The 22368-nt window shown below is 40.5% G+C and overlaps 1 protein-coding gene across 1 annotated transcript in view; it reads left to right on the top strand.

The window, feature by feature from the left end:
• The first annotated feature begins 10937 nt into the window (after nucleotides 1-10937).
• Nucleotides 10938-22368, top strand: part of ARHGAP22 (Rho GTPase activating protein 22) — a 406983-nt gene continuing 395552 nt past the window's right edge. Inside the window, exon 1 of the mRNA XM_043980595.1 lies at nucleotides 10938-11155. Coding sequence (XP_043836530.1) covers nucleotides 11104-11155 — 52 coding nt within the window. The 5' untranslated portion in view covers nucleotides 10938-11103. The remainder of the gene's footprint in view (nucleotides 11156-22368) is intronic.

Below are 22368 nucleotides of genomic sequence, written 5' to 3'. Positions count from 1 at the left end.
TTCCAGGTTCTCAATCAACTCTACTATGATGACCTACTACTTTACCTCTCTTCAGCTACTCACAGATGGCCATATACTTGATGTTGCCATCAGCCACAAGTGTTTGACTTCCATATTCAAGAAATCCCAAATTCCTTTATCCCATAATAAACCTTTATTATTCCATCCCTCTCCAATTTACTACCCCTAAACCTATTTTGAGGTCTCATTGTGACCTTCAATTCCTCTACTGCTCAGAACTTTGCCAGACCATCATCCCTGTTCTGACCACAATCTTCTCTCTTCTCAATATCAACCTTTTGGAGAACCAGTTAAACCAATATCCTCTACTCTTAAATTCTTTACTCCCTTGTACTATCATCTCCCATACCCCTTACAAACCTCAATCCTATATTACTTTTCACCATCTGCCTCCTTCACTCTTATTTATGAGTTACTAAATAGAAGTCAAGAAACCATATTGACTAAATACACTACAAATTCAGATTTTAGAATCTCAACTGGACCCTCATGCAGCAAGGTGATCCTTCCCTATAATTGATTCTCTATACCACTCAAAACAACAGCTGATCTAAGTCTTCTCTTCACCCCACAAGTCTCTCATAGATCTTTCTCCCTCTACTCTGAGAATCTTCCCTCATACCAAAAATAAATAAAAACAAATTTTAAATGAGACCATTTGCCATAAGTTCTCTTTTCTTCCCTTCTCCTTATCCCACATCCCTCTGATATCACCTCCCACCACTTATTTTCTCCTTTACTCCCATTTCTGATAAAGAGATGGCCTTCTGATCAAGGCCAATCCCTCTGTATTTGTGGATTCCAGCTACATTCTGGATCCTAAACCATCTCACCTTTTGCAAAAGATTGCCTATACTCTCCTTTCCCTTGTACTAACCCCTTCAATGCCTCCTTATCTCCCAGTTCACCTCTGTGCTATATAGAAATACCCCCAATAAGCTCTTTCATTCTTAAAAAAGAAAAAAAATACCTCTCACTAGATCCTACCATTCCAACTAGCTATGGCTCTATATCCTTCCTCCCTTTCTCAACTAAACCTTGAGAAATCTACCTAGTTGGTGCCTCCCCTAAGAGTGTTTCTACTTCCTCTCTTCTCATTCTCTTCCTAACTCTGCAATCTGTTCCCTCATGGTTCTCCTTCTACCTGCCTGTAGGGCTCCCTCTCAGTCCGCTCTGCTGGATCTCCATACATTGTCACACTCATTAAGTGTGGATATATCCCAGGGCTCTCTCCTAGGTCCTCTTCTCTTTACTCTCTTTCTTCTTTCTTTTATTCCCCTCATCAACTCTCATTGGTTTAATTTCTATCTTGATGTAGATAACATTCAGATCGTATATCTAGACTTAGAGTGCCAGTCCCATATCACCAACTGCTTACTAGTCATTTAGAACTTTTCCAATAGGCAGCTTAAACTTAACCTGTCTAAAACAGAACTAATAATCTTTTCCCTATAATTCAGCTCTCTTCTGAATTTCCCTCTTATCGCTGAAGATCCCATTATCCGTTCAGCTTGGCACTCCTGGGACTAAATAACCTCCTCACTTGGCCACCTTCCACCATGCCACCTACAATTCATCCATTCCGGCCTATGGGCTGTGCTGTGTTTTTGTACTGGTTATATCTCTTAGTAGAATGTAAGCTCTTTGAAGGCTTTTAATTTGTCTCTCTAGCACCAAACACAGCTTCTGGCAAATAGTTATCACTCAATATTTGTTGAATGAGTAAGTGAGTGAGTGCAAAAAGGGAAAATGGTTTACCTAAGGAGAAGCAAGGAGGAAAGGAGATGAGGTAAAGAAAAGTATGGATTAAATTGGTGTTCCTCACTAGCCCAAGGCCTGCTGGTTAATACCTTGGTCCTCTAAGCTTACTGATCAGCATTACTTACTCCTGTTATAATTTTATATGGTGGGCTGTTTCCCCTGCCCCACCATTCCTTTTTGATTGGACCTTCACAGCCTCTACTTGGAAGTCTGGGCAATGATCACCAGCAATCAGTCTGCTCCAAGCTCAGATAGTTCAAGATGCAATCCTTGTCTAAGGTTCATTCTGACCCCTGGTTTCTCCAGCATAGCAGCCACACCTTCTTGACTTTGTCTCAAACAAGATGGAGACTCCCTCCACCATGCCCCATATCTCTCCTAGCTTTTCTTAAGTTATTCAAGGTCAAGGACAGTAACCAACAGAACCTGGAAATCTCAATACTCTTCTCAGCAGTAGGCAGACAGCTAGCCACCAAGAGTCCATGTTACAACCTGGAGGAAGAAAGCAAGCCTACATCATAAGTTAGAATGGAAGGAAGGAAGTAAATACTAATGCTCTAGATATTTGAAAATACCAAGTTGGGTTATACAAAGAGCTACAAATTTTACTTTGGAATTGCTACAACCAGCCTTACCCTTTCCATGTGTTTATTTCAAGATGACAGCTGTTATCAAAGAACTCTCAGCCCTGAAAAGAATTGGGCAAAGAAAAATATCTTGGTTTTCTCTCCTCAGAACTAGGGGATAGAGAAAAAAAAAATATATATATATATATATATAAATGTGCTGATCACAATTAATTGATAATCAGCCTTTGCTTCCATCTCTGCTGAACAAATGCAGAGTAGAGAAGAGAGCTGGAATGAAAAGTAGCCTGTAAGGTTCTGATTTCTCATTTTAAAATGAGACCATCAGAAGAGCCCTTTGGGATTATAAGGTTCTATGACTTTGGAACTTTGAATGTTTGTACCCTTTTCTCAGCCAACCACTAGGGCTCAGGCCATATCTGCTGCTGAAGTTGGCCATAGAACAACATCTTCCTTCTCTCCCTCTCCAGAGTTCCACTTCATCCTGGAGGACACAGGGAAAATGACCGATGGAACACAGAACAATTGTACAACTAAAGAAATCCCAGCTAAAGAATAACCTAGAACTTAAACCCAAAGATAGAATCTAGAGTTGAAGACAAAACAGGAAACAAGGAAGCAGTGAACCTGGAATGGAAGTCAGGGGTGAGTTTGGGCTGAATGCATTGCACTCTCATTCCATCTTTTAGCATCCCTAGCTTCTATCTAGGTGTCTTTCATGTCACACATGGGCCTTACCTGCTACCCACAGTTGTTAAGTTTCAACCTGCTCTGTTACCTTTTATTTACCTAGAGGATTAACTATTGTCACCTATCCCCCACCCCAAGAAAGAATAAAAGCTCCTTGAGGGCCCTTGTGTTTTTTTCTTTGTATACCCCCAAGTACATACTACAGTACGTAGCACACGGTAGGTACCTTATACAAAGCTTTTTTGGTTTTTTATTGAATAATGAAATGAAGAACAGATAATAGCTGCTTCTCTCATACCCAGAAGGTGGCACTCTGTACAAGGAACAAAACCGAGAACTAACAAGTCAGAAAGACTCCCATGTCATCCTGACAAAGGCTGAGCTCATCAGACAGAGCTTTCCAGTGCAGAAGCTGCTGCTGCTTTTGAGAGTGCCAACCTGTGGGCCATTTAAGCATCCCCAGTCAGAAGCCAGGAGTCTCAGAAGGCAACTTTCCTTTAACAAGTATTGAGGATGTCCAAGCTGTGCAGTCTCTGTCCCCCTGATAACATGTGTCTTCTCTTTACATGGGTGACACCGGGTGAACTGAAGACAGGAGAGGAGAGGAAAGGAGAGAGGAGAGAAGAGAGGAGAGGGAGGAGAGGACAGAAGAGGAGAGGAGAGGACAGGAAAGGAGAGGACAGGAGAGGAGAGGAAGATTTAGGTTCTTTCTGGATAGTCCAGTTCTCAGTACGTAAGAAGATCCCTAAGTACGCAGAGTGCCCTGCAGTTGCCTGCTGGTTTCTGGCTGCAGGCTGCTCCTTCTGCAGTCAGGAGCTGATCCGGATGACTCAGGTGCCACAGACAGGCAGAAGAATACTTACTGCAGATGAGCAGCCATCAAGGTAATCTGGTGTAAGATTTAGCTTTTAGTACAAAGGCGGGAGGTGAGGGTTACAGGAGCCAGGGTATCTCTCCTTTCCATTTCCAGGCCCTACAATTTGACCTTGGGAAAGTCACTCCACTTCTCTTGCCTCACATCCCTAACCTCTAGAAGAGGGATAAAAACCTGCCCTTTACTTTCTTAGCAGAGGTGGAGAGCTGAAATATGCACCACTTTCCTAGGGAGGAACTGTATGCATGTAGAATAGAAAGGTGATTTGAGGACAGCTATGGTGTTTATTTGAAGACGAGTTTTGTTTTTTTTTAAATAGTCTGCATGTCACAATTCCCCTAGCTTAGAGAAAAAGTGATAGGTTGTCTGTCTCTGAGGTCACAATGCTAATTCGGAGGTGGGGGATGAAGGAAGGATGAGTTATTATATCCTCTACAGGATGACTATCATTTGTTATATAATAAACTCATCAAAGACCAGTGCACTACTTGCATAGCAGTGATATTAGGCAACACCCCCACCCACTGCACCCCCACGCAAAAAGTGTGTGTGTGTGTGTGTGTGTGTGTGTGTGTGTGTGTGTGTGTTTCCTATGCACCCTTGAAACTCTCAGGAAAGCTGAGTTATATTTTTCATTCTGTGATCCAAAATGCTGGCATAAATGGTTCAATTATTTCTATATCATCAACTACAGGCAAAGAGAGAAAGAAGGGAATGGTCCAGTCATAGTTTAGTTGTACATGTCTTATCCCTTTTTCAATTTGTCAGTTCAATAGCAAACAGTGGAATTTGACAACTACTTATTAAGCACCTACTATGTGAAAAGAGCTGCATTACTGCTTAGGTTATAAACATGAAAAAAGATGCACACCCATCCCTCAAAGAGCTTATAATTTAACAAGGATCACAGGAGAGTATACTTGGATCTGGGAGCAACCTTAGAGGTAATCTAATTCAATGCCTTCATTTTACAGAGGAGGAAACTGAGGTTGAGAGTTGTTGAGTGACTTTCTCAAGGTCATATGCATGTTAAGGGACAGGAACATGATTTGAATCTAGATTCTCTGATGCCAAGGCTAGAACTATTTCCACTACACTACTTTGGGGGATAACCATAATAAACATGGGTAGAGGGACTATACCTGTGATTTCACTGTGTTGTTTATTCACTCATTTCAGTTGTGTCCGACTCTTCCTGACCCCATTTGGGGTTTTCTTGGCAAAGATACTGGAGTAGTTTGCCATTTCCTTCTTCATCTCATTGATAGATGAGGAAACTAAAGCAAACAGGTAAGTGACTTGCCCAGGGTCACGCAGTTAGTCAGTGTCTGAGGCCAAATTTGAACTTAGGGAGATGAGTGGTCCTGACTAGAGGTCCAGTACTCTATCCATTGCATCACCTAGATACCCAGGATTTGGTACCAGGAATAACCAGATGAGGAAACTACCTCTACCAAATTAGATTGGCAGCTTCTCTGCAACTTAGGTCTTAGAGAATTGTCTAGAGGATTGAGAACTTACGTTACTGGTTCAGGGCCACCCATCTAATTTGATTCAAAGACAAAACTTGAATTCATGCCCTCTAGGAATCAAAGCCAGCTTTCTATCTACTGTGCCACACTATGTACAATTGTAATTCAAATCAGAAGAATGATTAAGTCCAGAGGTGAGGAAATATCTGGAGAGATTCTGAGAGAAAATAATTACTTCTAGGTAGGGAGAAAGTTTCCTGTAGGAAGTGGCAACTTCCTTGAAGAAGGGGAACATAGCAGAGTGGAGAGGATTGCCTTTGCTATCACTGGATCTGGGTTCAAGTCCTGCCTGTGACACCATGATTTTGGTCAAGACACCATTTATGACTCTCTGGACCTCAGTTCCTCACATGTAAAATGAGAGAGTTTGATTAGATGAATTCTAAAGTCCCTTCTAGTAATAAATATTATATCGCAAGGTTTCCATGTTGTGAGATAGAGAGGAATATAGATATGGGAGAAGGTGCAAAGCCATAGAGGCAGGAGAAGATAAGATGCATTCAGTGAACAGTGAGTTGCCTCATTTGACTGGAACTTGGAAATTGTAAAGAAGAGTGCTATGCAATAAGTCTGGAAAGGTAGAATGAAATCTGAATGTTGAGTTCCTTGAATGTCCAGTTAAGGAGCTTGTATTTTATAGTATTTTGTAGGCAAAAGAAAGCCATGGAAAATCTTTGAGGAGGGTAGTAACCTAATCAGGGCAATTAGGTAGCGAAGAGTACAGGTCTGAAGTCAGGAACACTCATCTTCCTGATTTCAAATCAAGCCTCATATACTTACTAGCTGTGTGATCCTGGGAAAGTCACTTAATTTTGTTTGTCTCAGTTTCCTCATCTGTAAAATGAGTTAGAGAAGGAAATGGCCACAGACTACAGTATCTCTGCCAAGAAAACCCCAAATGCAGTCACAAAGAGTCAGACATGACTAAAAAATGACTGGACAAAACAACCTAATAATTAGGAAGATTATTTTGGCTATAAAGCAATGGCGTCAAACTCAAATAGAAGGTGACCCCTACAGGATACATATTAATTTTAAAAACCAAGAATTCACATTATGTATGTTTTATTGTATTTTAATTTCCTTTTTTATGCATTTCCAAATTACATTTTAATGTGGCCAGGGCTACACTCATGAGTTGCTCAGGCATCACATGAGTTCAGCACCTCTGGTATAAAGGATAATTTGGAGAAGGGAGATAATAGAGGCAAAAAGATTAGCTAAGAGGCTATGGGACAAATGACAGAGATATTTCAGAGGACAAAGCAACAGGATTTGACAATTGATTGGATATGGGGAGCGAGGGGCAGAAAAAGAACCAAAAATTGTCCCAAGTTTTCCCAAGTGTGATTGGGAAAGGGATTGTACCATCAAGAGAAATAGGGATGTTCCAAGAGGAAAATTATGGAGGGACAATTAGGTGTAGGGAGTGTGTAATGGAATAAACACTGAATCATAAGCCCTGGGCTCAATTCCTGGTTATACTATTTACTAGGTCATGTGACTCTTGTTATTTTATTTTCTATGTTTCAATTTCCTCATCTACAAAATTAAGAGGTGACATTGGTTGATCTCTTCATACTCTTCTAAATGGGATGGTCTATTCTAAGTGATCATTGTTCTGACCCTTATTTTAGAGTCAGAGGTTCTGGGTACATGTTCCAGCTGATACTTCTCAGCCCTAACACTGTAAATATGATTTTAATTTTGGACATGTTGAGTTTGACTCATTCTGTTTCCTTACCTAAGATGTCACCCCTGAAATGTAAAAGTACCTTATTCCACTTCCAGTTTCTCCCCTCTGCAGAGCTCCCCCTCATAAGGTTCCCAGTATTTAATATCTTCATTTTACATGGACACATTGCTTTTGGATTATAAAACATGAATTAGGTCATAGGGATGGTCTGTGATTGCGTTCTCCTAGAAAGTAGAACCAAGAACCTTGCTAGAGTTGAAAAATACTTGAAGCCATCTAGTCCAACCCCTACCACCCTTATTTTACAGACAAAGAAACAGGCTTAAAAAGATAAAATGATGGCAGATTTCCCTCAACTAGTTAGTAGTGAAGCCAGGACTAGATCTCGATTTCCTTGGTTCTTCATTTATTGCTCTTGCTATGACACCACAGAGAAGAAAAAAATGAGAGGGAGAGAAAGTAGTTATGAAGCTGGTTGACATATGAAAGAATCATAGCCCTCTTCAGAGGGCTTCTTAAATAGAAAAACATGGAGGGCATATAGAAAGTATAGGGGGGAAGCTGGGTGGCACAGTGGATAAAACACTGGCCCTGGATTCAGGAGGACCTGAGTTCAAATCCGGCCTCAGACACTTGACACATACTAGCTGTGTGACCCTGGTCAAGTCACTTAACCCCCATTACCCCACCAAAAAAAAAAATAGGAATTCCGGAAATAGAAGAGAGAAACCAGGGGAAAGAAAAAAAGCACAAGAGACAAAGGAGTTGTTACCATTTTGGAATATCAATGAAGGCTGAGAAATGGTTAGAAAAAGTAGAAGGATTTTTTTAAAGTGCAATGTCTCTCAAAATTTTGCTTATTTTCTTTTAAAATGTCTAGTCTTCCTTTATTCTAGTTATAATGCCTATCAACAGACCTCCCTGGCCAGCATTTACAAATTCCTTCACCATATTTCCAAGACCAGAACTATTTGTAGCTGCATTAATTTGAAATGGCGAGGGTCCAATGGGAAGGAGATATAATGTGGTCAGAAGTATTCTTCCATCCTACAGATCTACTGGCTTTTCTTCCAGAATACTAAGGATCACTGTGAAGTAGAGAGTGCAGAAATCACACATGGCATATGCAGAAAGCCCAGTGTGAAGCAAGGAATGGCTGCCCTTACTCTGCAGTGATTTGCAAATGAGTCATCAATGATATGTAGGATGGTCTGAGAAGCATAGCATCCTCCTCTCTGTTCAAGCTCACTCCAGTCTAGAAGAGAAAATACTAAGTAGTAAGCATGAGTGGCTTGGTAGGAATTAACAGAGCTAGAAAAAGAAGACAGATTTGAATCAACATTATGTCATTGGGGAGATGAGTCAGTGACCCTGCTCCATCCCTCCTCCCCCTCTTTTCTTTTGTCCCTCTCCCCACTCCAAAATGTGGTCTCCTATCTTTCTAGAACTGGAAAATGTTTGAACAGTTCCAGCTTCCTGTCCTTTAATGAAATTCAACTCAATTTAACATGTTTTTAAAATAGCATAATATGCTAGGTATGGCAAATACACTGCTTTAAAAAAAAAGTGAAACCATGCCTGCCCTCCAGCAATTTATATCCTCCTGGGGAGAAACATGTACAGAGATAATTAAATATAAAAGATATGCAACATAAGTTTAAGGAAGGAAGAACTAACAAAGGGGAAAACCAGCAAAAGCATCTTTTATGAGACTGAGCTGAGTCTTGAAGAGAATTGGAGGCTTCAGGGTGAGTAGATGAGAGGGGGTGCACTCCAAGCATGGGGAACAACCAATAAAAGGCAAGAAGATTGGAGAAGGAATGTCATGTAAAAAATAGCAGGCCAGATGGACTGGGATGGTGAGTGTGTGAGGGGTAAAAATGTGTAATCACTTTGGAAAGAAACATTTTGAAGCTTGATTGTGAAGGACTTTTTAAATACCCAACAGAAGAGTTTGTATTCTATCCTAGAGGCTATAGGGAAGAGACTTTGTGGGAAAAAAAGGAACCCATATTTCAACAGAATCATAGAAACTATGGGTTGGATAAGATCTCAAAACTCAACTAATCCAATCCATACCCATATGGGAATCCCTTCCATGATATTCCCAACAAGTGATCATCTAATCTTTTCTCAAAGACCTCTATTAAGGGGGCACCTCTTGTGAGTATAGTTTTCCCCTCTTCAATATAGCTTCTGTCCCTTCAACAAAGCCCTCCCATAGGAGAGTTACCCCAGTAGAAGCTCTGTGATACTGATGGTGTCTTTAGGCATTCTTTTTTATCATAAAAGTATTTTATAATTTTTCCAGCTATATGTAGAGAGAGTCTTCAACATTTGGTTTTATAAGATTTCTAGTTCCAAATTTTTCTCCCTCCTTCTCTTCCCTCCCCCCTCCCAAAGACAGCAAACAATCTTATATAGGTTATATATGTAAAATCACAATAAACATTTCCACATTAGTTGTGTTATGAAAGAAGAATCAGAACAAAAGGGGAAAACCTCAAAAAGGAAAAAAAGAAAAAAGCAGAAACAGTATGGTTCAATCTGCATCTGGATTCCATATTTTTTTTCTCAATTTGGAGAGCATTTTCCATCATGAGTCCTTTGGAATTATCTTGGACCATTGTATTGCTGAGAAGAGTTAAGTCTATCACAGTTGATCATCACACAATGTTGTTGATACCGTGTATAATGTTCTCCTTGTCCTGCTTATCTAAGCATCAGTTCATGTAAGTCCTTCCAGGTTTCTCTGAAATCTGCCTGCTCATCATTTCTTACAGCACAATAACATTCCATTACATTCATATACCACAACTTGTTTAGCCATTCTCCAATTGATGGGCATCTCCTCAATTTCCAATTCTTTGCCATCACAAAAAGAGCAGCTATCTTTTAGGTATTCTTATTGGAAGGTCAACCTCCATTCAGTGGTTTTTAGTCTAGACTGGCTGCCTACAACAAGTATTCTCCCTATGATCTTGCTCTAACAGAAGAAACAGAAATAAATGAATAATTAGGATCATGGTGATTGTGTTTGGAATGGGGAAGGGTCACAGACTGGAAAACTGGAATGAAGAAGGAGGAGGAGGAGAAGAATAATGAAGAGAAGAAGAAGAAGAAGAAAAGAAGAAGAAGAAGAAAAGAAGAAGAAGAAGAAGAAGAAAAAGAAGAAGAAGAAGAAGAATTGATATTTGAGAAGGCAACAGCCCCTGACTTTTATATTTATAGGAATAGGGACTATTTAGTAATATCAAAGACTTCCCAAATTTTAAGCTTTTTTTTTAAATAGTGAAAAATGAGCTCACATTTAGCTCCCTCTACCTATCTTTTGCAAGCTTAAAAGATTGGCATCATTGCTTTCCCCATGATTTGAAGGGCAAATGGTTACACTTCGGGGGAGGGGAAGATTCCCAGAAGAAAAATCCTTGCTTTAAAATTTTAGACTGGCCAAGTTAAAAAAGTGAAAGCTTCTAGAGAAGTAGGAATAGTGGAAGCAGTTCATGTTTATGTAGCATCTTAGAGAATTACAAAGATTTTTGCTCACAATAGAGCTAAAAGATTCACCATGCATACATCATTATCCCCATTTACAGATGAGAATACTGACATTCAGAGAGGTTGAGAGGTCTGGCCCACGTCCAATGGCTAGTAAGCCTCAGAGACAGGATCCAACCCAGATCTCTCCTGACTCCTCATTCTTCCCAAGCTCCCACTCCTACACCAAGCTGCCTGTTGGGGGGCCCTAAACCATCACAGGGTGGATCCTTGTAGAAAACTTAAGAAAACAGAAAATAAAGGGCATTCTAAATATATTTCCTTTCTATAGATGCTGATCTTCTATTACTGGAAAACAGGAATTAGCTTGTCTCTTTGAGGATGTGGTTGGTTCTGTATAAAAAGGATTCAGAAGAAATTTGCACATAGGTTGTCAGCTTCATTATGTTTCCAACAGCTTCCAGCAGAAGAAAGACGTTTGCAGCAAGATATTTCGGTAAGAATCAGATTTTTTTAAAAAGCATTTACTTGTTTTTCTTCTTTGCTCTATTCAGGTGATGGGGAATCTTGGACTGGTCTTATGTGAAGGGACAGTTCTGGTCTCTTAGACAGGGTGGGAATCTAGCTAAGGAATAAAAGAGGAACCTTCTTCAGCAGTGTCTATGCACTGAGAAAAGAGAATTTGAAGCTGCAGAGAAAAGCATGTCCTCAGCTCAACCCCATAGTATCTTCAAGATGTGACCATCCTGGTAAATTAGCTCACTAGGTTTGCTGTCCACACATGAGCACAGTCTCAAAAAGATATTCTCAAAAGGGGCATTTGGGTCTGGTGCTTCAGGGTTTGGAGTAAATTTGGGGTCAAGAGTGTGCAATAAATGTATACAGTGAGATGTGAAAATTTGACTTTTATGTGTGGTTATTTTCTACCTTAGCATAGAGGGAAAAAAAGCCCTAAGTTACTTGTTTAGACAGGTGATTCACTTTTACATTTAGGTTGCATCAATCCACCCAAGCCTGTTCTTGAAAATTTAACTCACTACAGCAAAGAATCATGTCTGGGGAAAACGACCAGTTGAATTAAGTTGAACATCTTGTTAATCAGACAATAATGAGCTTAGTTAAAACAGATAAGCTTGCACACAGTGTTATAGAATAACTATTTGTCACATGAATAAATGGAAGAAAAATCAACATTTACTTTGGCTGAATTCAATCACTAGGTGTTTTTTTTCTTCTCCCAAATTAGTCAGTGTGGGGACATGGCATAACTCCTGGGGGCAACTAAAGATGCTCAGAATGACACATGATAGGACAGCAAATCCAGACCGAGAATGACAGCTTTTCTGATGATGATGATGGTGAATGAGCCTGTTGGAGCTGTTGAGAAAGAGGCCTGGGAGGAACGTGGGCATGGGGAGAAAGTTCTTATTATTGTCCTTTAATGTGTATACGTGGCAGTCAACTGTTCTGGGAAGGGAAAGTTACTTGTGTTGCGAGAAGGTACCAGTTATGCATGTAGCAGATGCTTCACTGTCCTCATAATCTAATTCTTTGAAATAAGAGTAAGGGACAAATGCCACAGGAGAGCTCTGTATTTGTTCATCAAAGCAAATGATTGAAGTAGGTGTTATTAAATAGGCAGGTCGCATCTGTTTATATATAAACATATCACTTCCAGAAAAATATTAAATGGCACTAAAAATAACTATAAAAAAACACATGGAAATGTTTATTCATCTCAGTTTACTCTTTGTATAGGGCTCCAAGGTTTACAAAGCCCCTTCCCAAGAATTATCTCTTGTGCTGTTCACAGCAAACTGCTAAGAAAGGCAGGACAGCATTTAGATAAAAAAGCAGCTGACCTGTATTAAGAAACTACTGTGCTCAGAGCTGGGGGAGACCCCAAGTTTAGATATTTTATAGTCCCTGCCATCATGGAATTTATGATCTAATAAAGGAAGATTTTTGGGGTTATTTCAGTCATGTTTGCCTCTTCATGACCCCCTTCGGGGTTTTCTTGGAAAGTGGTTTGCCATTTTCTTCTCCAACTTATTTTGCAGATGAGGAAACCAAACCAAACAAAATCAAATGACTTACCCAGGGTCACACAGCTAGTAAATGTCTGAGACCCAATTGGAATTCAGGTCTTCCTGACTCCAGGCCTAGTGTTCTATCCACCATGCTACCTATGCAAACCCAAATCATTATAATGGTGATATATAATTATCACAATAAGTGCATGAGCGAGGTACAGGCAAAATGCTGTGTGAATGACTGAAAAATAAAATGGGAAAAGTTTTTATTGAATGCTTACTATTTGCCAAGCATTGTACTCAACACTGGGAATACAAATGCAAAGACAGTCCATGGCCTCTGGGAATTTATATTCTGATTGGGAAGACAACACTCTTAAGGAATGGTGGCCAGGGAGCCATCCTTTTGTCTGAAAGGTTATAGTTATCAAGTGATTGATACCATATGATAATAGATTGACACACCCAATCCTGGAACAATGGTAGAGTTGATTTGGTTACAGTTCATAAGCAAGATTCATTGGGTCAAGGTCTTTCATGATTGGGGGGGATAAACAAAGTGAAGTCCAAAGAGGTCCAAAGTAAGAAATGGCCTTTGAGGTAGATTTTAAAGGATAAGACAGGGATGGAGGAGCCTTGGAAAGGGTGCTAGATTTAGAGTCAGAAAACCTGAGTTCAAATCCCTGTTCTGCCACTGACTACCCATGTGATCTTTGTCAAGTCCTCAGTTTACTCATCTGTAAAGTGAAAGTATTGGACTCGATGACCTCTAAAAACCTCTTCCGTGTGTTAAAGCTAAAATTCTAGCTAGTCTATCTAAGATATCTAATGAGTGGTCGCCAATAAATTATAAGCTTTAGCAAGAGTTAGGCTTTTAAGCATTTATTAAGGAGAATAAGAATTTGGTAAAGAGAAAGAGAAAGGCCTATATTCATCTATCTATTAAAGGGAGAGCACATTTCTAGCTCCCTTCTCCACCAGAGTCCTCAGGAAAGAGAGAGAGTCAGAGCCCCAGGCTCCCCCTTCTTCCTCCCACCAGCAAATGTCACTTCCTGACACCAAAGAAAAAACTCATGGTCTTGCCCTCAGAGACCTTCACCTCATGGCGGAGCTTTTCTACAGTAAGTCTCTAGCAGGTGGAGTCATTCCAATCGTTACACATGTTTAAATCTATAGTTTCATGATCCTATGAATAGTGAGGAAGTGGAAAAGAGTGGTACTTACAGGCAAAGCCTAATTAAAGGCACAGAGGTAGAAGATTGAGAGTTTCATATGGAGGCCATTATGGAATATAGTTTGACTAGTGCATAGAGTACATGAAGAAGAGTGGGAACTAAGCAGGTAGTACTAAGATTGTGAAGGACCTTGAATGTCAGGCAAAGCAGTCTGATCTTTATTATGGTTGGGCCTAAAGATACCCACTGTTGGGCAGTCATCTTCAGTGCTGGGGTATTGAGTTCATCTGTGTTGGGTCTGGTATATAGCTCTGTGCCCAAACCTGCAAGGCACACCATCTCTGGTCAGAATCTATCATAAATCTATCCCCCTTTTCCTGGCTAAGCAGAACAGGATGAAGCCATGGACCACATAAGCATGAATGAATGAATGAATGAATGAATGAATGAATAGCATTTATTAAGCATTTCTTTGGTACAAAGCACTGTAGTAAGTGCTAGAAATACAGATACAAAGAGACATTGCAATGAAGGAAATTACATATATATGTATATGTATATATATATATATATATGTATGTATGTATGTATATATATATGTATGTATGTATATATATATATGGAAATGGCAGCCAGAAGAGTTTATTTTAGTTTGGGAATTCATAGTGTTGGTGAGTGGAACAATATTAACAAACACATTACTTAAGATACCTCACAAACTCCTGAGTGACTAACATCTCAAAGTAGAGCAGCCAGGACTTCCACAACAGCTCTCCTGAAGTTCCCCTTCTCTTCACTCATCCCATCAATCATGTGGCCACCAGCCTAATTCAGACCCTTATCACTTCCAACCTGGATTATTACAATAGACTTCTAATTGATTTACCTCTTTCCACTCCAATCTGTGCTCCACTCAGCTATCAGATTGATCTTCTCAAAATGCAGGTCTAACCATATTACCTCCCATTCAATAAACTTTACTAACTTCCTGTCACTTCTAGGATCATTTATAAAGTCCTCTGTTTGGCATTCAATGCTCATCCCAGCTGGGACCCAATTTATCTTTCTAATATTATGATACATTGCTTCCCTTCACACTCTACAGTCTAGTCTTCTTTCTATTTTTTACACAGGTCATTCCTTCTCTCTTCTCCATACCTTTTCACTGTGAGTTGTCACATAAGTTTGGAATGCATTGCCTCCTTACCTCTATAATAATAAGGATAAGAAAAAGAATAAAGCTAGGCTTCATGTGGTACCTTCAAGTTTGCTTTACTCCAAATCATCACAGATGAAACACTGCTCCCTTCCTAGTGTTATGCTTATATAAACTTGAGTAAAAATGGCTCTTGAGGCTTTGGGGAACATGATAGTCTGAGATGGATCAAAGGATTGCTATGCAGCATGGAGGGTCCAGTTGAGATCAAATACTATAAATTTGTAAACGAACTAAATCATCAAGGTTTCATGCCTTCCTCTAGAAACCTTCATCATTGTGGTAAAAGTTGAATTATGGGAGTGAACCTGGGTTGTGGACCTAAATAGCACACAGGAACAGAGGTTTCAAGATAAGTCAATGCCCAGTTAAGATGGTCTGACTATAACCAAAGAAAAGTGAAACCAGAACAGGAGACAAGGAGACAAAGGGAGGAATGGTTAGAGGTAGAGGTCATGGAGTCATATGAAGAGTCACTATAACCCTCCCCTTCACCATTTTCTTGCAGGAGCAGACTCTCAGTGCCTGGTCACAACTTATCACACACTCCTTTTAAACACAAAACACTGTTAGGGAAAGAACATGAAGAACAACAGTCTTAGAGAAAGTGGTGTTTATTTGGAGTCACTACTACAAGAAACATCCCAAGTGGCAAATTGGTACCACCAATGGAAATACTTTATTTTTCATTCATTCATTACTTCATACTTTTTATTTACATAGTATATAATTTATATTTGCTTATGAATATATCAAACAACATATCCAGCACCATATCCAACAATTTTTGACTTTACAGTCTTGCAGAAGGCTCAGGGATAGAACTCAAACTGTATGTCCGTCCAATCCCTATATTACCCATGAGCAACTATGCCTGTCTCTGCATGGGGAAGCCTGATGGCACTTTAAGCCTCCCCATTTTTATGATATTATCCCATGAGTCCAATGTCATCATTTTACAAATGAGGAAACTGTGGGACAGTAAATTGAAGTGACTTGTCCAACATCACACGGTGAGTGAGTCAACAGCTGACTCAGGACTAAAACCCACTTTTCCCCATTAGCAGTTCAGCTCTTTCATTACACTATGCCCACTCCTAGGTTGAGGCAATTTCCTTTGCTTTGCATCCCTTCCTCAGATCTAACAGCCCTGAAAAAGAAAAACACGTTTGTCTGTTGTCTATCAATTCAAATGAGAGTATCTGTCAGGAACTCCAATATAGTTGTCCTCTCTGCATCAGTTAGGGTTGCCCCTTGAAGTAGATGGACAAAGGAAGCTGAGTTGGGTTTGTTTTTGTTTTTGAGGCAATTGGGGCTAAGTGACTTGCCCAGGGTCACATAGCTAGTAAGTGTCTGAGGCTAAATTTGAACTCAGGTCCTTCTGACTCCAGGGCTGGTGCTCTATCCACTGCACCACCTAGCTCTCCTGGAAGCTGAGTTTTCAAAAAATCTTTGCTTAAATCTTGAAGAGACAGAGATTTGATTATGGGGCAGAAATTCAGAGAGGTTTCATCTATCACCTGGACACAACATTTGGGGGCCATCTTGTGGGTAATCTAAAATCTGGAAAGATTTGACTTTCCATGAGAAGTTCTGGTATTCATTTCACCAGGGTAGACAAAAATGGTGATGCTGTGGATACCATGTTCTCCTTCCTCACCTCCACCTCTTGGCTTTCTTATATTCTTTCCAGACTCAGCTCAAGTCTCACTTTCTTCAGGAAACATTTCCCAGTCCCCTCAGCAGCTAGGGCTTTCTCCTCTATGGTTGTCTTCTTTGCCTACTAATGTGCAGGTTGTCTCCTCCATTTGAATGGACACTCCTTGAGAGAATATCCCCAAAACTAGGTATATAATAAGCCTTTCATGAAGGCTTATTGATTAATTGGTTCCATGCAAATGGAGCCTCAGAATTGCACTCTCTGATCAAGGTCTACTTAGTGTGATCTGAGACAGGTTGTCATCAGCAGCCATTACCCCTTGCCATCTGATCAATTCAACTCATTTTCTTTTATACTCCCCCCAGGGCAGACATTCACTAGCAGCCTCCCATCCAGGCATCCTCATTCCCTGAGGAACACAAGGAGAGAGAACATTTCCCTTTTGCCAATGCCTAGTGAACTGACACAGGGGGAAGACATAATTTCATACTGAAAGTACATAGTGATTTGCATGTTAGACTGTGGCTCCTTGAGGGTAGAGTGTTGTTTGCCTTTCTAAGTATCCCAGGCACCTAGCACAGTGCCTGGAACATAGTAGGCACATTATAAATGTTTATTGACTGACTGCCTGAGGGTGTGGAAGGGGGAGGACAAACTGCCTTTTCCTGACCTCCACCCCCCACCAATGTAAATAAACCACCTAATTTCTCCTTCCTCTCCTAGTCCAGCTCTGTGCAAGGTTGTTTATGGGAAGTAATGAATTAATTAAATAAACCATGCCTGGCTAATGGTTAGCTAGCTGATATGTTATCCTGCTCTCATAGGTAATGCAATTCCTTAACCCAGTTACAATCCAGAAAATCATTAAAGGGAGAGCCTTTTGAGCAGAGAAGTGTGCATTACTCTCTGATCTTAGAAGAAAGGTAAGAACAGGGGGAAGGATGGAGAAGAACACAGGAGATAGGAGATTATTTTGTTTATGGCATCTTTGTGTCAGCTAACTGAAGGAGAATCATTAGGACGTTTGAATCAAAGTGAGCTCTTGGCTGGATTAGTAGCTTTTGTTAGCTTTTATGAATGCTCTCTTCAGAGCTGCTATTCAAGGATCACACTAGTCTGCTTTTCCTGTTGCTTGAACAGTCCCTGGAGCAGTCACATCTCTTGTTCTATTCCCAAACCTCCTTCATCAGGAGGTCAATAGAGAAAGTTAACCAAGCACTTGATGTTGGCCCCACTATCCATTAGGCTGACAGTGTTCAGAAGCCAGACTGGACTCCATGATCCAATGGGCTCTCCAGCCATAACCCAAGGGACGGCCCAATTAATCTCATTTTGTGGGTGACTCTCTTTGGGATTTTTTTTTTTCAGAACAAAATGGTGTATGGGATTTTGGATCCTTGTCAGGAATTACCCCCTCCCTATGCACTGAACACACACACACACACACACACAGACACACACACACACACTATTGTTTTTTGATAGCTTGGAAGTATCCTACCTTTGCAATAAGTTTTTGCAACCAACTCTAAGGAAATGTGCCGTGTCTACATAGCAGGTCATCTATTAGCCATTAAGAAGAAGCCTTAATCTATTTGCTAATGGGTCACTCGGGGCAGTTGGGACCTGGCTTATAGGGCAGGCATGGTGACTTACTGATGAGGAGGCAATAACCATAAGTCATTCCTGGCAGGGACTGAAGGGCTCTCCATTTCCATGAAGATGGATGCCGGGGTTAGAGGCAACAACACTTCAACCTATTAAATGAGCAAACACACAGCAGGGCAGCTTCTTTTCTGCCATGGCCATGCATTGAAAAAACACTCTCCAAGGCCTATTGGCTTCTATTTAAGGGGATTTTCAGAGTACTCTAAGGGCCAGGACCAAGCCTTTAAATGCTTGACCACATAGGGAATCAAAGCTCTACCATTTAGCAGTTTTGTGATCTTGGCACAGAAAAATGTCTTGTCTCAGATACTTACTAGCTGTGTGACCCTGGACAAGTCACTTAACCACTTTCTTCCTTTACTACCTCATCTGTAAAGTGGGGATAATAATTGCACCTACCTCCCAGGGCTATCATGAGGATGAGAGAAGATTTGTAAAGGGTGAACTGTTTTGGTTGCCTCATCTGTAAAATGGGGCAGGGGCAGGAATCTTAATGGAATATAATACAGTCCCTTAATGACAGGAATGTTGTATAAATTATGTAAATATTAAATGCCTGCTGGATTTCTATTAATTTACATGTCTGAAGGGAAGAAGCTAGGCCACATGATCTCTTCTGGTCTGTCCTAGATCTAAGATCTGTCCTTTGTAACTTGTTCTCTGCTTTCAACAGGAGCATAATCAAGAGTGAGGGAAGGAAGCAGCTAGCTGTGAGAAAGGGGGAAGGTAGAAAGGATCATGGGCCCCAGGAACCACATTGGGGAGGTAGCCCCACCCCCAGTTTCCTACACAATCTTTGAAACAGAGAATATGATAACCCCAAAATAATGTATGGAATCCCGTTCAACATACCATCTCTCTAAGTCCCTATTCTCCAACCATAGTGACCATCCTGTGTTTCATTCCCTTAAAGCTTCTCTCTGAGGGAACTGTCAACTAATCCTGCAAAAGGGTATAGCTGACAGTGGGATAAAATGTTATACCTTCAGGGACTATTCGTGCCTTAATTAGTAGACTCTTGAGAAAGGAAATCCTATAAGTCCCAAGAGAACAAATCTCTCTAACAAAGTAATTTATCCTCCTACAGCAGGCAAGTGCAGAAGATATTTTTGACTGGGGGAGGGCCTGTCCAGCACAATCCAAATTATATCATGTAGGTGACCTCATCACAGGTCATCTGAGACCCCAGCCTTTAAATAATAATTGCCCTCATTTATGTATCACTTTCCATGCATTACTTCATTTTATTCTACCAACAAGCCTTTGAAATAGGCACCAAAGATAGAATTAATCCCATTTTATAGAGGAGTAAACTGAGGGTTAGAAAGTTTAGTGACTTGACCCTGGACACACTACTAGTAAATGTTAAAGGCAGTTTTCAAATGCAAACATATACTGACCTTTCAAATTTATTGCTCTTGGCACTGTACCATACTATTTGAAGAGTGGGTCATAGAATGGGACAGGACATTGCTAATGCCAACTTAGTGCATTTTTTTTTTTGGCCACAGGAATGTTGCTTAATCAGGTTAAACATATGAACACATACACACAAACAAAATCTGCATGTTCATTCAATCTCCAACGTTTTTGATTCCTTGTGAAGACCACATTGTAGAAGAAGAAAAAGGAAAGGGAAGCCCTTTCTTCCCCATTCTGATTCTTCTAAGATAACCTCAGTGAATAAGCAAAGATTATCCAGGCTTAATCTCACACATATTATAATTATGACTACATTGAGAAAATTATATCTTGCTTTGTCAAGTATCAAAGAACTAGAACTTAAACATTTTAATTGTTATTGTTTGTCCTGTGTTCTCAAAGAGATCCATGACATGGGGAGGTGATGTCATGACTTTGCAATGAATTGGATTTAAGTAAGGGAGGGCTGTTCAGAACCACCAACCTCACTCCTCTAGAGCCATCTGAGTCCAGTGACAAGATATGTATCAGGGTTACTGGAGATGGCCCTGGATGTTTAAGACAATTGAGGTTAAGTGACTTACCCAGGGTCATACAGCTGGTAAATGTCTGAGGTGAGATTTGAACTCAGATCCTCCTGACTCCAGGGCCAGTGCTCTATCCATTGTGCCAGGTTGCCCTGAACATCTTAATACTCTCAAAATCAATAGGTCTTGCAGACAGTTTGCTTCTTCTGAGTGAATAATCTTACAAATAACTCCATAGATCATCATTACCCAATTCTAAGCCTGTCTAGGCTTAGGGCAGCTAGGTGATACAGTGAATAGATAACCAGGCTTGGAGTCAGGATGTCCTGAGTTCAAATCTGGCCTCAGACATTTACTACCTGTATGACCCTGGGCAAGTCTCTTCACCCCATTTGCCTCAGTGAGCTGGAGAAGGAATTGGCAAAACCATTCTAGTGTCTTTGCCAATAAAACTCCAAATAAGATCAAGAAGAGTTGGACACAACTGAAATGACACAGCAAAATCCAGTCTTTCTACATTCCCTTTTAGCTGGCCTCCTAGTAATTGAGACATCATGTTGCAGTAATAGGGTTTTAAACTTCAACTCAGGAAGACAGCAAGCATTTATTAAGCACTTGTTACCTGCCAAGCACTGTACTAAACTGCTACATATAGAAAGAAAAGCAAAAACAACTCCTGTCTCAAGGAAATCACATTTGAATGCAAACAACTAGGAACAAATTTGATGTATGCAGGATAAATCAGAGGTAATCTCAGAGGGAAAGCACTAGTATCAAGAGGGACCAGAAAAGGCTTCTTGCAGAAGGAGGGACTTTAGATGAGCCTTAAAGGAAGCGAGAAGGTGAAGCTTAAGAGGGAGAATAGTTCAGGCATGAGGGAAGGCCAGTGAAAATGCAGAGTAGGGAGCAGTGTCATGTAAAAGGAACATTAGGGATTGCTAATGGATCCTAGGGATTCTACTGCATCTTAGAGTACATAGAGGCCAGTAAAGCAAGGAAGGGACTACATTGTAAAAGGCTCCAAAAGCCTAACTGGGGATTTTCTACTTGATCCTGGAGGTAATAGGGAGACACAGGAACTTATTGAACTGAAGGATAATATGGTAAACCTGTGATTTAGGAAGATCACTTTGGTAGTTGAATGGGGAATGGACTGAAGTGAATGGGAAGAGAGGCAAGAAGATAGTCTAGGTACAAGGTGATGAAAATCTGTACCAGGGTGGTGACTTGTTATTAGAAGAAGAAAGAAGGGGAAATATATATTGTGAAAGTAGATTCAATAGAACTTGGCAACAGATTGAATATGGGGGGAGGGGTGGGTATGGGCAGTGAGAGAATGAGGAAATGATCATGATGCTTAGATTATGAGTCCAGATGGCCAGTATAGTGGTGTCCTCCGCAGCAACAGGGAAGTTAAGAAGAAGGGATAGTTTGGAGGTGGAGAATAATTAATTCAGTCTTAAACATGCAGACTTTAAGATGCCCACCGGACATCCAGTAAGAAATGTCCAATGGCCAGTTGGAGAAGCAAGATAAGTAGTCAGGAAAGAAATTAGAGTAGGGGAAATAGACCCAAGAATCATCTGCATGGAGATGATAACTGAGTTCATGGGAATTGTTGAGATTAACAATCAAAACAGTCTAGAAAGAGAAGAGGAGAGAGCCCAGGACAGAGCTTTGGGAGACACTTCGAGTTAATGGGCATGACCAGGATGAAGCTCCAACAAAGGATACTAAGAATGGGCAGTTGGACAGGTAGAAGTGGAACCAGGAGAGAGCAATATTTCAAAAACCTAGAGGAGAGAGTGGTTAAAAGTGTCAGGAGTTGCAGAGAAGTCAAGAAGGATGAGAACTGGAAAGGGGAAAAGACCATTAGATTTGTCAGTTAAGAAATCATTGGAAACAATAAAAAAGACATTTTTAAAAAGAAATCATTGGTGACTTTGGAGAAAGCAGTTTCACCTGAATAATGATGTTGGAAGCCAGATCACAGAGAATTAAGGAGGAA

The sequence above is a fragment of the Dromiciops gliroides genome, chromosome 2 (assembly GCF_019393635.1).
Source record: "Dromiciops gliroides isolate mDroGli1 chromosome 2, mDroGli1.pri, whole genome shotgun sequence".
NCBI classification, from domain to species: Eukaryota; Metazoa; Chordata; class Mammalia; order Microbiotheria; family Microbiotheriidae; genus Dromiciops; species Dromiciops gliroides.
This window is presented reverse-complemented; position numbering and strand designations above follow the sequence as displayed.